General features: G+C 37.2%; 2 protein-coding genes across 2 annotated transcripts in view; one reads left to right on the top strand and one right to left on the bottom strand.

Annotated features, from left to right (window-relative positions):
* The window catches only part of LOC146616262 (sodium channel protein type 2 subunit alpha-like), a 50,154-nt gene extending 49,023 nt beyond the window's left edge, over nt 1-1,131 (top strand). Inside the window, exon 27 of the mRNA XM_085374294.1 lies at nt 86-1,131. Within this exon, the coding sequence (XP_085230420.1) occupies nt 86-1,131 (1,046 nt within the window). The remainder of the gene's footprint in view (nt 1-85) is intronic.
* Nucleotides 1,132-8,942: 7,811 nt separating this feature from the next.
* slc38a11 (solute carrier family 38 member 11) lies at nt 8,943-12,621 on the bottom strand. Its single transcript, XM_085374742.1, has 12 exons — nt 12,610-12,621; nt 12,383-12,503; nt 11,884-11,958; nt 11,627-11,761; nt 11,410-11,475; nt 11,210-11,316; nt 11,050-11,129; nt 10,814-10,884; nt 9,874-10,035; nt 9,670-9,782; nt 9,271-9,402; nt 8,943-9,182 (listed from the first exon to the last, which is right to left on the bottom strand). The coding sequence occupies exons 1-12, from the start codon at nt 12,619-12,621 to the stop codon at nt 8,943-8,945; spliced, it is 1,314 nt and encodes a 437-aa protein (XP_085230868.1).
* Between the last annotated feature and the right edge of the window lie 4,838 nt (nt 12,622-17,459).

The raw sequence follows: 17,459 nt of genomic DNA, 5'->3' as shown, positions 1-17,459 counted from the left end.
CTTCATTTACAGTTTCTCTCTGACAAGTTTTTAATATTGCAGTAATCTGTCATCCAGTGTTTAATCATTTCATTTCTTTCTTTAGGTTTGTTTCTTACTGAGATAATAGAAAAATACTTTCTTTCACCAACCTTGTTCAGAGTCATCCGACTGGCACGGATTGGCCGCATCCTCCGCCTTGTTAAAAAAGCCAAAAGAATCCGCACACTCTTGTTTGCCTTGATGATGTCACTTCCTGCCTTGTTCAACATTGGTCTCTTGCTCTTCTTGGTGATGTTCATCTATGCCATCATTGGCATGTCAAACTTTGCATATGTCAAGAAGGAAAGAGGTATTGATGATCTTTTCAATTTTGAGACTTTTGCAAACAGCATGATCTGTCTGTTCCAAATCACCACCTCAGCTGGATGGGATACCCTACTATATCCCATTCTCAACAAAAATGGAGATGACTGTGACCCTGAGATGGAGAATCCTGGTAGTACTTTTAAAGGAAACTGTGGAAATCCTACAGTGGGAATTACTTTCTTTGTGAGCTATATCATCATCTCTTTCCTTATTGTGGTGAATATGTACATTGCAGTCATCCTGGAAAACTTTGGTGTAGCTACTGAAGAGAGCGCTGACCCACTGAGTGAGGATGATTTTGAAATGTTTTATGAGGTCTGGGAAAGGTTTGATCCTCATGCAACACAGTTCATTGAGTATAAAATGCTTTCAGAATTTGCAGATAATCTGGAACCACCATTGCGCATAGCCAAGCCTAACAAGTTTGACCTGATCTCTATGGACTTACCCATTGTGAGTGGTGACCGCATTCACTGCCTAGACATCCTGTTTGCATTCACAAAGCGTGTTCTAGGTGAGGGTGGAGAAATGGACATTCTAAAGGAGCAAATGGAAGAGCGTTTCATGGCTTCGAATCTTTCAAAGGTGTCCTACGAACCCATCAGTACCACCATCCGGCGCAAACAGGAGGCTGTTTCAGTTGTTGTGATCCAGAGAGCATTTCGGAAGTATGTACGGGAAAGTCTAAGAAAAGACACAAGACTCCATGAGACATCAAGTAATAACAATCAAAAGGATGAAAAGCTCATTAACATGGAAAAGGATGACACAGACAAACTTTAAGAAAAACTTCCAGTGCCGATACAAGCAAACTGACACTTTCTGCGGCCTCTCAGCATTCATGTAGAAATAAAAATAGAAAATAGAAATAACAAATAGAAAAAACAAATAGGAAAAAGACAAAAGTGAAAAAGAATTTGTGAACAAAGATGTCAAAGAACAAGATATATAAAAGGAAATCTGTGCTACACCAAAGACACTGTAGTGAATGCAAAATGTTTACAACCTTTCACAGTGATCATGATATCCACTGGAGTCTCTTTTTTAATATGGATATCTGCTATTTCAAACTGACTGTAATTTTTTTTATCTTAGAGAATAGACAAGTGTCATTTAGGCTATAGTATGACTCACTTGGAAGGATTAAGGAGCAAGGACCCCTTACGTCTGCTAAAGATGGGCATCATTACTTAAAGTGTTATGAAACGCATATAAGTTAATCCTTTAACTTGTATTGAAGCTAATTTTGCTACCTGGTGTCTTTAATTCACTAGCTGTGACCTGACTAACCTAAATGGATCCTGACTTAGGTCTGACAGCATTCCCAATAGATAATTGCAGATGGCAGAGCAACAGTTAAGGCTAAGGTTTGGGGAAGGCTTCAGAGAAGAATGGTGGCTTTCCAGCCAGGCATTTCCCAATGTAATAATGAGAGACGAATGATGATGATGCACTACAAACAGCTTGTAGTGCAGGGCATATATAGTCGTATACAGAGAACTAGAAGGGGAGTGTTTGTCCCCACTTCAAAATGCAGATAAATTATCTCCAATTCACTAGCTGGGACTGCATCCTCATTTAGATATGACAGCATTTCTAGTGGAAATCAATTGAGGCTGCTGCTTGGGGAAGGCCCCAGAAGAGACTGGCTGCAGCTCCTGGGCTAGGCAGATCCCCAAAGAAGGAATTTCCAGGAAGCAGTGATGAAAATGTGTGTTGCAAATGTCAAAGATGGTTGCAAATATATGATTGGTAGATTGACCTCATGACCTCAAACTGGTGATTTGTGATTTCACTGACTGAAGTGGATCTAATGGAAGAAATGCAGAAAGAATAACTGGAGAAGAGATCCGAAGTATTCCCGATGATGAGAGAACTTAAAGTTGAAAGTAATGGATCAAAGGCTAGTAAATCCTTAGGGGTGAGTCTATCTTGAAATAGAATATGAAATCGGGATTACCTGGCTGGGTAGTTTACTTCATTTTGCATTAGGCACTGATGACTACTGTGTAGATTTCGTAAAATAATCAAGGTGACAATAAGCAGTTTTGTAAACACTGGTTGAATTTGGAAGAACAATTACTGGAGAACCACCTTCCATGACAACCCCATGATAACATCTATGATAACCCAGAGAAGTAGGAGAAGGGGTAGAGCTAAATGTCGTCAAGTGGGAAAGCTGATAATCATATAAGAAAATGATGCCAATTGATATGGCTAGCAGATATTGGTGTCCTAAAAAAAAAGGGGGGGGGGGGGGGGGGTAGCTATTTGTTTACAAGAGGAGCAAGAAAATGCTCAAACCACTCAAGGAGGAAATTAATGCCACTGGGTTTTCCCATGGCCAGAGAAACCTGGAACCAGACGATGTTGAGGGTCAGTGGGGTTGTGTGGGCATGCTGGGCAGGAATGACGGTGTCTGTAGAATGAGCAGGAGTCCAGGTAGCGGCACAGACATAGAACTTGTGAAGTCATTGAAATAATTGCAAACTGTGCAGTCTCCTAGTTGAATGACGAGTCTACCCTTACTATCTATGCCAGGTGGCAAATGAATGCTCGCAAGAGATTGTGTGGGTTTGAATTTTTGGAGGAGCGGCTGGAGCTAAGGAGCTAAGGTGTGACCAGATGTGCAGCTTATGAGCTGTGAGCTATTTTGGACTGGGATGATATAAGGTAAAGCAGGATGTGAAGGTGCTCCACATATCAAACAAAAATGAGAATAAACAGCTTGTAGTACAGGAGGGTCATATATAGCCAAAGAACCAGAAAGGGCGTGTTTCAGGTGTGACTCTGCTCCTGAAATTCTAAATAATTTTCTCCAATTGTTGTTATACCACTGACTGTTATATTACTCAAGCAGGGAAAAAAGGTTGTATGTTATCACTAAATAAAAATCATGATTTGGTTAATTTTCTTTCTATATTTATTTTTCTTTTTTTTACTCTTTCAAAATGGTTCTATCTTCAGGTATAGGCTTTCCACCAAAAATCACTACTTTAAAAGAAAACTAATGGCACAGTATGATTATGCATGGCAGAGTGCGTGCCATGATTTGTCCCAGTCCATCAGGTGCAAAAATGTCATGAGGAGGCTGTTTTTTTTACACGTTACAGAAACTTTCCTTGTAGTAAAAAAACAAATCCAAGCCGAATTTGTTGATTATCTTTGATTATCAGTGTCAGAGCAGAAACCCTAGAAAAATACTTTGCAAATTGTTAGATCATTTTTTAAATTGTTGACATTCCTGTGTTCCAGCTATCTAAAATTTAGACTATTGCTAAACATGTATACATTTTACCATTAAAGGTTCCATACAATATGAAGTAAATGTGTTTAACTGCAGTTTTTACAAAAGCATTCACTGCAGCTGGAAGAACCACATAAAATGTCAACATTCTGGCCAGTGTGAATGCCCTCACTGAAACTGTTTACATGCTTGTTTGTGTCATGTTGTGGTTCAGTAAGTTGGTACAATGTATGTTAGAAGATGATAAGCTTTACTACAATATTAGTTCACTCTAGCAATCTGACATTAGACAAAATTAAACACAGGAACCGGTGCTTCAATAGGAGTACGCATGGGTACATGACAAACATATGCATAGTAATAGTGCACTTTAGAGTAATTTGACAAGGTATGCAACTTTCCCATTTTATACCTGCTTTTTGTTGTCCTAGTACCAGTTTAAGTCTGTCACTGGCAAATAACTGTGTAAGCAGCTTATTAAACTAAACTCATGCTTGTTGGGATTTGTTGGGATTTTCTGTATCTCATAAAACAAGACTGATAATGCAGGAAACATAAATCAAGGCAGTCCATTTTTCTGTTACATAAAATGTCTGAATGTTGATGGAAAACTTGTAAAAGTTTCTATTAAGAATGCACAAAGGCCTAATTCATACAAGTTCATTTTTAATGTTACACAGGCTGAGAGTGGGAGTGGTCTAACTGTAGTATAACAGACACAAAGAAGCGCTATCCGGTAGTTAGGTGATGACGTGACGAATACTACTTCCGGGCCTAAAGTAGTCTGTGTTTAATATGGCTTTTGTGTTGTTAACATGTTTAATGTTATGTATTTTCTTCTATTTAATCTCAAAAAGCTCCTAAAACAGTCAGTGATCACTGTTGACCTCCCTCGGCTTTTATTACCGCTAATCATTTATTTAAGCTCAGTTTTTAAAACCTTAGGATGTAACTACAGCCCAGCCCATGCAATGACTAACCTCGTATTGTGGATGGATTATCTCAGTTGTTCTCCTGGCTGAAGTTTGGTCCTTTTACAGCATCCTGCCATGTAATTACATTTGTTCCTGACCACCGAGAACACTCACGTTAACTTTTATCGAGTGGAAAAAAAGTTAGCTTGTTTATATTATGCTAACATAGCTGTGTCGCTCACGTAGCACATCATTGTATACCAGCTAGCCAAACTTCAGTAACCCTACAAACGTCACTGCTGTTTAGTTTTCTGTCTTCATTTATGTTGGAAGTGATAACAGAGCTGTACGTTTTAATATTGTTTCCAAAACCCCGCAGTCAGGACATGCTATATTGTATTTAGATAGAAGCTAGCGAGCTAACTTCCTGCTAACTTCTAACTCCGTTAAATGTCATAAACTCCGTTTTCATGGATGCCTGGATGTTAAACTCAATTGTTACACCTGGTAGAGCAGAACACTGATCATTTTATTAAAGATGAAAGACTTTAGACAGTTTTTCAACTCTCAGTAATGCAATAGTGATTGTTTGATATATGGACCTGCAGCGTAGTTTAGGCCCAGACACGGCTAGTGACGTCAGACTTAACGACAGGATAGCCAATATACAGGCAGGATCTACACACTACTGTAAAAGTTAAACAGGCTAGTTTGAACTTCAGTGTTGTATAAATAGACGATCATGAGGTGTTTAAGGACAAAAAAAAAACATACATGAATATTTACTGAAAGGTTTCACTGGTACATACAGTTATTGCATTGGAATCAGTCTGGTAACAAAGACAAGTCATTCTTCTGTTTCCTGGATGAACCAGAGATGCCTCTCTTCAGCGTTTCTCTTCCTGTTATCCCTCTGCTCCCAGACCACCAAAAAAACAAACCAAAAATAAGCAAAAAAACAATTTAAACATATCAAAAAATATTCAAGAAAATACAAATCACAAAAACACAATGTAAATATACAATATAGCATCCTCAGGTTTCCCAAAGAATAAAATAACTAAATGTGTATTATTAAAAATGAGGTCTCTCTCCTCTAAGTCCCTGTTAATCCATTATTTATTATTCGGTTAAATGATTTATTCTGCTTCATAGAATAAATCAATTATTAGAATAAATAGAATAAATCAATTTATTCTTCATAGAATAAATCAATAAGTCAACACCCCCAAGTCATGCAAATTACCAGAATCCTTGAAGCACAGGCGGAGGAGTAACGCACACGAGATAAGGGACTATTAAAATAAAACAGAAAGTAACTAATAGATATAAATTTGACACAAATAACAGGGAAACCAGATAGCGACACTAACAGCAACACCAACAGGACACACAGACACCAGACCGATATTGGGACATGACAGGAGACAGAAATGGTGGAGATAGTGGAGGGAAGACAAGGAAAAACTGATAATCCAGAAAAAAAATTGAGCAATTACTACAACCTCTGAGCTCAAAGGTCTTGATGCACGCTCAATCATCCAGGTAAGGAAATCCCAAAAAATTGATTCTGTTCATCTTGGATGTAACGTTGACACTCTTTCAATGATGAGGATGAAGACCCACAACCTCAACAATTAATCAACCATAGACTCAAACAGAGTTTTAATTGATTTGAAAGACTAACTCTTAGTCTTGTCCACCCTAATTGGAAAACTCAAAATCCATCTGATTTCTGATTTCAGATAAAATAATAATTGAAGATGATTTTAACCCATATAGATGCTGAAAGTAACATCCTCATAGCAGCATTTAATCTATTATTGGACTCAATTAACTTTTCTAAAAAAAAAAACTCCACCTAAACTTTAATCACACTCTGGATCTTCTTCTGTTATATAGTACAGAAACTGAACATTTAATAGTGTTCCCTAAAAACCATCTGATCATGTCTTAATAACATTTACATTTACAATAATGGATTACAGCAGTGGGGGGATACATTTCAGTAAACTAGATGCCTTTATGAAAGTCCATCCTTGTCAGGGTTGTGGGGGCTAGGCTAGGTGGTGGGATCAACCACAAATTTGATATAGCTGAGTGGTGGGATCAACCTTCTTGCTGTGAGGCAACAGTGCTAATCACCACACAACCATGCTTTCTCAAAATTTTCTTAATGAAAGTGCTTTACATGAATAAAACTGAATTTAGTTGAATTGAAGACCATTTTCTCTAGTTTAGCTTCTTCAGTCTCAAAACATACAGCCCAGTATTAAAACACACCATAGCTCACTATCAGTAACAGCTTGCTAGGCCTTAATGCTCATTTTTCTTATCCTGTATTGCATCTGCTTGGTGGATATTGTTAAATAATACCCAAAATTTTGCCTTTTGAGCACAGAGAATCTGTGTGGGATTTCTGATAGCAGCATGACATTTCTGGACAGTTAGCAGTATCATTCAATGACAGAATAGTGATGGTTACAGTTAGAAATACTTTTTTTTCTTAAATGCGTTATTTAATTGCTTATAGAAGACTGAAGCAAGAAAAAAATTATGCCTATCGTTAAATAGTATACGTGTATGTGTTAGCAACAACTGTGCTTGAAAACAGTCAGCCTGATCATTCTGGCATAGTTAGGATTTCGATAACAAATAACACAGTTACATAAATCTTCACATATGACTGAGTTTGAAAAAGTGAGAGGCAGTCGCTTAAGTCTCCCCAAATATAAAAAGCCAGAAAAAAGAAACACATCTTCATCCACACCCCAGCAGGTTATAAAGTAATTTAATTTATTTTTCCAAATAATACTCAAACCACAGAAAGATATAGGTAGTCTGCTACTCTCTATTGTCAAGGAGTGTGGCTGTGATCTCAGATGACACAATACTTATGGAATATGAATAAAATTCAGACTGAGAGAGCTGTGTTTTGTTTTGGTGTATTTTGTCTTGTTTGTTTTTTTGTTTTTGTTTTTTTTTTTGAGAATTATAATGTGCCTGAATGCTATTTTAACAAATGGAGAAATCACAGCGGGACTTGAAGTCAGGACTTGAAACTTTGTACAGCTATTGTGGAAGACTGAATTGGAAACTGTCATATACTCAAATTCTCCATCTCACTTCGAATTTCAATCTGAAAATCTCATGAGATGGCCTCTGAATGCCAAGAATATAAAGACCAACTATAAAAAGCTAATTTTTATGATTCCAACCACTGGATTACAAGCAGCTGACGCCATCTCCAAGGCTATAAACCAAAAGCTGATATGAAATTTTGTCCTATAATGTCTTAACAGCATCTTTAACTGCAATTTGGACAGAAAAAAAAACATTTGTATTACAGAATATCAAATCAACAAACTTAATCCATGCACCATTTGCAAAAACAGCAACAAAGAGATGCACTGTAATTAAACGTTTTACTGATCACGCCTTGCTGGTTTTCTAAGCAGCTTCAAACTTCCATCAGTATTAAAAAAAAAAGTTAACCTTGGTTGTGGAGTCCTACTGTCTCGATAAATGATCCATAACTCAGTTTTGCAGTCCATCCTAGAGTAGTTTATCCTCCCCCCTCCCTCCCTATGAACTACATGCAGTCATATATGTGTGTCTATTGATACAGTGCACAACTCCGCCAACTTTTCTGCGTACATCTCTGACGCTGCATCGCAACACTGAAGCGCAAAAACGGGGCGTTTCTCTCATTTGCTCCCTAGTACTAATGTGGCTTTCAGAATATAACGCTAGCGTATTCGAGTAAACTGACAACTTGACATTACCACGTAAAGTAACAACTTAGCTCAACCACTTATAAATAAAATCCACAAGCGACTGTGTCCATTTAGTGAAATAAAGCGCAGTCCGCCAAAAGACACAAGAAGCCTTGTTGTTGTTTTTTTTTACTTCCTTTGAATAAACGCTTTATTTGTCTACAGCGACATCATGCGGGAATATGCGGAAGCCAACAATTTCCCTTCCATGTATATAATAAACACAAGTACCAAGAAAAGTCTGTAGTCTAAAAGAATCACAATAATAATGATAACTTAAATTAATTTATTAGAATAAAGTAAAACTAAAAGGATTTGAATACCTTAATATCACACTCATCCATGATGAGTATTCCCAAGAACAACAGTCGGCCACCTAGGTTGTGGCCACCATTAAAAATTCTCCCTTAAAGTTTTTTTTTCTTTTTATGACAAAAGTTTGAAAAAACTATATAACCTGATTTTTCACTAAAATGTAAATTCATGTTAATGGAGGGCCCTTCCTCTTCCACCCTACAGTCTGAAATATAAGGCAAAGCACCAATAACCTAGCAGCCAATAAACATATAACAGAAGTGAGGAAAGTGTGTCCGTATACATTAGGAAAACAAAAAAGTTGGGTTTTTTTAAGACATCTAAATATTTGACACATTATTTTCATACAGGTGGTACAGTGCTAGAGGCATTGGCATCTGCACAGTAGAACATCTCCACTCCATGTGAACAGCCTTGTGGGTAGATGCCAGTCATGATCAAACCAGTGATCATGATGAACAAGCCGATTATTATTAACACCGCGGGTATCACGTTTTCACCATCGAACCAGCGGCCAGAGGAAAGCTTAAGGAAGCAGGCAGATGGGATGATGAAGATCAGAGGTGTGGCACTCAGAGCACCCTGGATGGAAGAAGATAATATCAGTAAGATAAAGAGAAGAATGAATTAGCATACCTAAATAAATAATTTTATGTCAGTGCAGACTTACATTCAGTTCCAAAACAACTCCTAGACAGTCATAGGCCAAAGATACTGATGTGCAGACTGCAACTATGAGCATGGTTATGGCTGCATGTTTAGTTTTTGAAAGATCTCGGCTGCAAATGACATTAGATACTACCTGAAAAAGACATTTGTGAGAAAATGAATATATTTAAATATATATGCATTTTCTACAGCTGTTAAAAGATTTTTAAAAACTAAAACAAAATTACACTCAGGAAGCTGCTGAAGTATTTAAAAGACGTTGCTGTAGTCTTTTTATTTGAGAAGTTTTGCTGGAGCATTTGAGTGCAAAGTCTAAAACCGTTAGAATATCACTCCCCCACATATGTAATCATTTAACAGTTATTTTTTTCTGATTGGCCTGTCAAATAGTATTACTTACTTCTCGTGTCACAAAGCACTCCAGTGGGAATGTTGTTATTATACTGATGCCAAAACAGAAGCGACCAAATGTTGCCAGGTTATCATTTCTACAGTAGTTCTCAAATATGTCTCCTAAAAAGCATAAATTCTGATATAATTAAACATGTTTTTGTGGCATTTAAATTGCACAGACACCTGCTATACATTATGTACTACATGGTACCTTGTGTGTAGCCAGTGAAAGTTGTGTAGCCAGCAACGGCAAATCCAGCACTGATTATTAGTGCTGAGCCTACGGAGATGTGAGTGACTTGAGACCAGTTAGCAAGAGTGGGCTGCTCCAGTGAGCCATAGATAAGAAAGCTGTTGTGGTGGCATATGAAGGCTAAGGACAAAAACAGAGCAGAATATTGAAGTTCAGCTGACAAAAAACCACGCTGAAGAACAGTTTGAGGTGTTTCACACATGTGGTATTAATGGTAAACTGAGCATATTATTTATGTTACACTTTTACTTGTCCTAGCTTTCCAGCATATTAAAAAAAAAACATCAAAAGAGGCTGACAAGAATGCAGCTTTCCAGTAACAGCATTTTTTTTTTCTTTTGTGGCTGAGTGTCTCAAAATAATAGGCTTGATCTTCTTACAGTAAAGCTGGGTTGCAGGTCAGAGCTATGATGGATTTTGAAATTCTGAGCCTTAGCACTTGGATACTGATGAATAAGCAGTAATGGCTTAGTTAATACATTTTGGTCCCTTTTGATCAGGAAAACATGGACATACATGAGGCTCACTTAGTGTTATTGCCATGTAATGTAATGGTCTAATGACCAACAATTTTACAAAAGGAAAAAAAAATGTTGCAAGAAGATAGTCAGCAATAAGCCATCATGTTTCCGGTTTCATAATTAGTCCATTATCTATAAGCCTTAACTTGTTTGGTCTCTAACACTTCCTGAAAAAAGTCTCAACCACCAATCAAACTCATGTTGGTGTTAAGCAAATGACACACTCTTTCATGAAATTCCTGATGTCATAAGGCTGGTGTGCATGCTGTGCTTTTATTGTACTATTTTCTTTTCTTGTCTTGTGGTAACATACAGTACTACTAAAAGTGTTCTAGAGATGTACAATATCAGTAGAAGCTCAATGCACACAAACTCACCAAAAGACATTACACCTACTGCCTGAATCGCATTCCACTTTGCAAATGCCCATGCATCATCTGTGGGGAGGCTAGAGGGTACATTTATATATTCAGTCATCAAAGAACACAAACATACATCAGTTTGTCTGTAAAATTGATAAATAGGTGATTTTAAAAAGAACCCCATGTTTCACACACAAGTGCAATAAAGCAAAAATCTACGTGGATTAGCAAACTAGAGTATTCATTCATACATTTGGGGTCCAAAGGTAGCTGCTCTGATGATTACAATGATGAGGATGATAACTGTCAGCACCATTGACAGGAAGGACACCTGGTAACACATGTGAATATTTTATAAGCTGCTTTAACATCACCACAATGCGCTGGATGCTATAGAAAAACCAGACTTACCTTCCCAAGTCGCTCTATGTTTCGATAAAGCGAGAGGGGGAACGTGAAAACAACAGTTGATAATATGATCACAAAGTGACGCTCCGCGAGTATGTGATCTGGGCCAACTGTAACATAATAAATGTGAATACAATAAATGTCAGTGTTTATTTATTGCACGTTTTCTTATTTATAGGCAGAGATTTCACGTTTCACTACACCTCCAGGAATTCTTTGAAAGACTTTGGTCAGTGTGTCACCGATTGTGATGTTGTAGCTGATCATCGCTGAAGGAGAAAAGTTCATTTTATTATTGCAATTCATTTTTGTTAACCAAAAGTCAATAGATGAACAGTAACAGGAATACTGCACTAAACAAATACTTTTCAGAGCATTAGCCAGAACATGCTAAAAGGCTTGATTTAATACTGAACTTACCAATGAAAGGATAAAGAAACTGCAGTCCAGATAAAATTACAAATCCAGGGAAACCAAATGTGCTGTGTACAAGTGACTGATAACTGTTTGTCCCTGACAGGTTTCCTCCTTTTATAAGTAGAATGATTGAGTAATCTTCCATGAAAGACAAAGTAAAAAAATATGTTATTTGTATTGGTTGCTTTTGTTTTGACTCATGTTTCGTGTGTTTTTCCACCATAAAGATAAAAAATAAAATACATCTTTAGTAGGCTTACCTGTGATGAATCCAACAACTATCAAAAGAAGAAGGCCAAAGGGAAGCCCTGCCTGGTTCAATGCGTATGGTAAACCTGGTTAAATAAATAAATAAATAAATAGGAAAATGTACTGCTGCAGCTGATAATGTGTATAATTTAAATTTACAATCTCCAGAAAGCAAAAACTGCAGAGTACAGAAGCAGCACAACATCTGCACTAGTTCTTAACAAACACATTTCAGTCTTTTTATTACTTATTTTAATGGGGTAAGCATAACAAAGAGTTAAATTTATGAAAGAGGGCAACAGGCGCTTGTCATATGATACAGCTGTGGGGCTTGAACAGTATGAAAGCTTCTCCTTGTTACACTGAAATGAGCAAAACTAACTGATTATTCAACAATATTTTTACAGAAATAACAGTTTGAAGTCTTTCAAAGGTTATCATCCAAGTAACTGTTTGCATATAATTTAGTTAGTGTGATAAAAGCTAAAGGCAACCCAATTAAATATTTACCTATTATTCCAGATCCTATAATAGAATTGATAAAATTAAAAGATGCAGATATCATTGAACTTCGCGACTTTCTGGCATCTTTTTGTAGAGGAATTAATGTGGTCCCTTCTTCAGAGTTTAACTGAAATGAATTTTTAAATGAAGAAAAAGAAGAAGAAGAGAAAATCAGTTAATAAGAAAGACTTTAGTCTGCTATTAAAATCCTGCAAGCATCATTTTAGACATACCTGCTGAGCCATTTTTGAACACCTGTTGTTGTCAGTCGTCTCATTCTCGCTTCTGTCTGTTTAGATGTTAACTCTCACATATTTGTGGGTGAAGTTTGTAAAAACGCCCCTCTGTTTCAGTTACTCGATTCAAAGCAAAAACGAAAATAACTCAACAGCGCCCTGGGTCGGTCGTTGGAATACGCTGCAAATTAAGCGTAAATGCAGTGATGCAGAATAGGGGGGGATTCAGTTATATTAATTTTGTCAATGAGCCAAACCTACGGTAACTCAGTTCTTAGGGGAGGAGTAGTTTGCACTTTGACACTTGTGCCGAAATATGTTTGGACGCATGCAAGGAAATTGCGAAATAAAGGATTTATTAAAGGATTAAAGGCTCTGATAAAGCTCCCGTTGTTGAGAAAAAAAAAGATATACTGTACAGTACGTGTTTGTCTCACGTTGTGGGTTGTAAATATGAGATCAGGCGCTTTATTTCTCTTATATGCTAAACTACCCCCCCCCCCCCCCCCCCCCAAACGATACTGAGGCTACCACAGCAGAATCAGACGTAAAGGAAAATGTGCTAGTAACGATAACTGGTACCCGTATTTATTTATTTATTTATTTAATTACTTATTTCCAAGATTAAACAGGAATAACGAGTTTAATATTGTTGAAAGTCTGATGAAAAAAGCAGGTGTCAAATTTCGAGTAACAATTTTTTGTATTTAAACATTTATTTCTCCTTTGTTTTGTGTAGGTCCACGTTTTAACCACAATTCAGCCATTAGAAACACCCCATACTATACCACTATATGTATCCAGCAGAGGGTATCAGACTGACATACTGACTCTTAAAACTCCTGACTCACTCATCCACCCAACTTTATACAATAGATTCTTACAAGGAAAACGACGATGGTGCATATATAGTCTCCTGCTGTGCTACCATGAAGCGATAAAAACAGCTTTTTTGTGTGTTTTTTCAGCGATTACAGCATTTCGGACAGAACAAACCTGCCACCAATGACATCACGCCTCTTGGGCACAAAGAGAGTTGTAGAACACAATCAGATCTATTACTGTGGCTTAAGTTGTTACTTTCTGACTGAACTCCAGAATCTTATTCTGGACAATTACACGCAGTGATTTTCACCATAATAATATCTGGTGGTCTGCCCTTACTCGGTATTATGGAAGCTCCCCGGAATCGCTTTACTACAGTACTCCCTCCTGCGCGGAGGGGCGGACACGGTCTCGCTCTCTCTCTCTCTCTCTCCCTCTCTCTCTCTCTCTCAGGGTTTTCCTACCGGAATCGTGGAAATGACCAGGTCTGCGTCGGGAGAAGCGTCAAACACCATAATCGGATTGACAGCCGTATTTTAAATCATTCTAAAAAGTTTCATTTTTTCAAAATATTCTCCAGAGAAATCTCCACCTGGCAAGGATGGAAAACTAATGGTGAGTGGTAAACACAGCAACTTTTTATCCTAAATTTCCTATAAAAAAAAAAAAGAAGAAGAAGAAGAAGAAAAAGTGTTTTTTTTTGTTTTTGTTATTGTTTTTCTTTAAGTGGTCCTAATTATGAGAATTGTTTTAAAAGTTATTTTATTTTGGTTAATCATATAGAGATGGTGGTGATTGAGAAGTCTTACAGTGTTACATTTAAGAGACTATCTATCTATCTATCTATCTATCTATCTATCTATCTATCTATCTATCTATCTATCTATCTATCTATCTATCTATCTATCTATCTATCTATCTATCTATCTATCTATCTATCTATCTTGTTGCCTTTATCTAAATTGAAGGTTATCCATATATCTGCACAATATTTTTCAACCTTGGAAGTATGGCATAGTCTTTGTAGCTACATAAATGTTACTGATATCAGTTTTTATGGAAGCCCTGTGTAGGAAAAACATGATTGAGCTCTCAAGACAAGACAAGACAAGACAACAGATTGCGGTTTACAATATATTACAAACGTTAATGGCCATGGCAGCAATTATTAACCCACACTCCATTTTAGATGACTTCCTGTTTCCCCTACTGTAAACATCTTTATTAGATTGTTGTCAATTAGAGATGAGAGTGTTCTGTTCAGTCCTATCCGCACCGTATGGTAGTCTGACAGGTTGTTCATAAAAGCCTTTATTTCAGAGGTTGTTAACAGCTATTCTGCCAACGCCCTGGATATGCCAGACTGAATCTTGACTCCGTACCCCGTTGGAGACAGCAGCAGGCATTAGTTGTGAGCTAGAAATGTGAGTGTGTCACAAACCACCTCTTATCTCATCTAAGTACTAAGATGCACTTTGAGGTCATACAAATTAAGTTGCAGTAATGTACATAAAATATTAAAGCTTCTGTTTGACACTGTGTTTAATAGGCTAGGTCAGTCATCTATTGAAACTTATTACCACGAGTCAGTCTAATGTTTGGCGACTAATCAACTCCAAATACATTTTTTTGGCATTCTGTTCTGTTAGGGGAACAAATTTCTCTGTCTTAGGTCAGTACGCAAACGCCTGTAATGCAGACTGGTTACTGATAAACTTAAGTGGGCACACTGAAGCTTTGAAGTGGTAGTGGCTCATATCTCAAGTTATGTATAATGAGTTGGGAACAGACTGACACAATGATGCATGCCTCTTTAGAGGTTACTCACTGCAGGCTGAGGTACAGGAAATCAAGGTTTATTTTGTGTTTGCAGATAATCATGAGACTTTTGGAAAGTTTGTCTTACTGTTGCAGCTGTTTTTTAGTTTGTGTCAAATAACTAAAAAATGTATGGTACTGGTACTGAGTGATTTACTTTTATATTGTGAAAGAACATGTCTCAATGCTATAGTCTATGAGCTGTCAAAGGCTTAATAGCTTAATAATAACTTAGGGAGCTAGAATATGGTAGGGCTACATGGATACAATAAACAAAAAAATATCCACTTTGCATTCAGAACTGCCTTAATTTTACATGGCATATATATATATATATATATATATATATATATATATATATATATATATATATATATATATATATGCCATGTAAAATTATGAGTTATCTTTCTCGAAATTTGACTTAGTTTTTTTAAATTTCGGCTTATTAACTTGAAATTTTGATTTATTAACTCGAAATTTTGAGAGAAGTAACTCGAAATTTCGATTTAGCTCTGCCAATCCGTAATCTACGTGGAATGCACACTCAAAACCAGATCACAAATTGGTGCTTTTGAGAGTACGTTTGCTGATAGTAACGCCATGTGATTCAGCTAATACCACAAGGATTTCATCATTCGTGAAGCCACGCTGAAAATAATCAGCAATTTGTGCATTCATGAGTGGCTGTAATACCGGTAGCTTAGCTGTAGCATTTGTAGCTGTGGGCTTCAGCTTCTGGGTAACAAGGAAATTATGTCATTCACGAAAGAAAGATGGAAACTTTTTTTCTGTTGTTTTTTAGTGGCGGAAATGGGCTTCCATAGTTTTGACATCATAGTGTCACACAGTTGTTGCAGATTTGTCAGCTGCTCATCCAGGATGCAAATCTCCCATTTCGCCACATCCTAAAGGTTCTCTGTTGGATTGAGAGGTGGTGACTGTGGAGGTCATTTGAGTGCAGTGAACTGATTGTCTTGTTCAAGTGACTAGTTTGAGGTTATTTGAGCTTTCTGACACTGCATTACCCTGCTGAAAGTAGGCAACAGAAGATGGGTCTACTGTGGTCACAAATGGATGGACATGGGTCATCATCAATGGTCAGGTAGCCCGTAGCCTATAAAACCATGCACATTTGGCCCAATATTAAGAAATACCATTGCATCACCATCTGCAGCCATAAACGTTAATACGAAGCAGGATGGATCAATGATTTTGTGTTGTTTATGCCAAAATCAAATGAGTGTCTAATGACTGTAGTTATTTAAGGAATAGTGAGGTTGTTGTTAGATTTCAGCATCACCTATACAGTATTTATAAATATTAGGAAGGTTTAGCTTAGTGTGATGGCCAGAACATAAGAGAAGTGCTCTTTGGGTCTTGTTTTGTGCTAAACATTTCCTCTTCAAGAAGGAACTTATCTTCACCATATAAAAGACAGTAGCAGAGAGTTGCCACTGGCCTGATGGTTTTATTTTGGAAACTCTGGCCTAAATTTCTTTTATGTTGAATTTGGATTTTGAGCTGACAGATGAAAACCACAGATGAACTTTAGTTCAACCTGAATTCTAATTCTGATGAACATCTGTTATTTAGTACAAGAGTAGAGAAAAACACATTTAAAATGTTGTATCTACTCTTGCCCACATATAGGCAGATGTTACATGAGTTATCTTCTACTCTATGACCTGTCTAGCTGATTTCCTTGAAAGTATAAAGCCAAGGTGGAATTCAGTGAGTGAATCTGATTAGCATCATCATCTTAAATTTAATTTGATGTCTGGTACCCTTGATGTGACCTAACACTGACCATGAACACTACAGCTGCTCTACACCAGTTCAACATAATGCATTACTGTAAAATTAACAACAGAGATGCAAACTAACCAGCATAGCCTGCATTAAATCCCATAGTATATTTTATTCAACCTTTGAATAACAGAAAGTTAATATACACTCAACAAAAATATAAACGCAACACCTTTGTTACTGCTCCCATTCCCCATGGGATGGACGTAGAGACCTAAAATTCAGTCCAGATACACAATATAACCATCCCTCCCAAACAGTGGTCACAAATCAGTCCAAATGTGTGGTAGTGGGCACATCTGCCATATTGAGATAATCCATCCCACCTCACAGGTGTGCCACATCAGGATGCTGATCTGACATCATGAGTAGTGCACAGGTGTACCTCAGACTGC

Source organism: Diplotaxodon limnothrissa, linkage group LG16 (assembly GCF_057381915.1).
Source record: "Diplotaxodon limnothrissa isolate DT_005_m linkage group LG16, D_limnothrissa_male_GT1.1, whole genome shotgun sequence".
In the NCBI taxonomy this organism is placed as follows: Eukaryota; Metazoa; Chordata; class Actinopteri; order Cichliformes; family Cichlidae; genus Diplotaxodon; species Diplotaxodon limnothrissa.
Note: the sequence above shows the minus strand (reverse complement) of the source record. Positions and strands in the feature narration are given on the sequence as shown.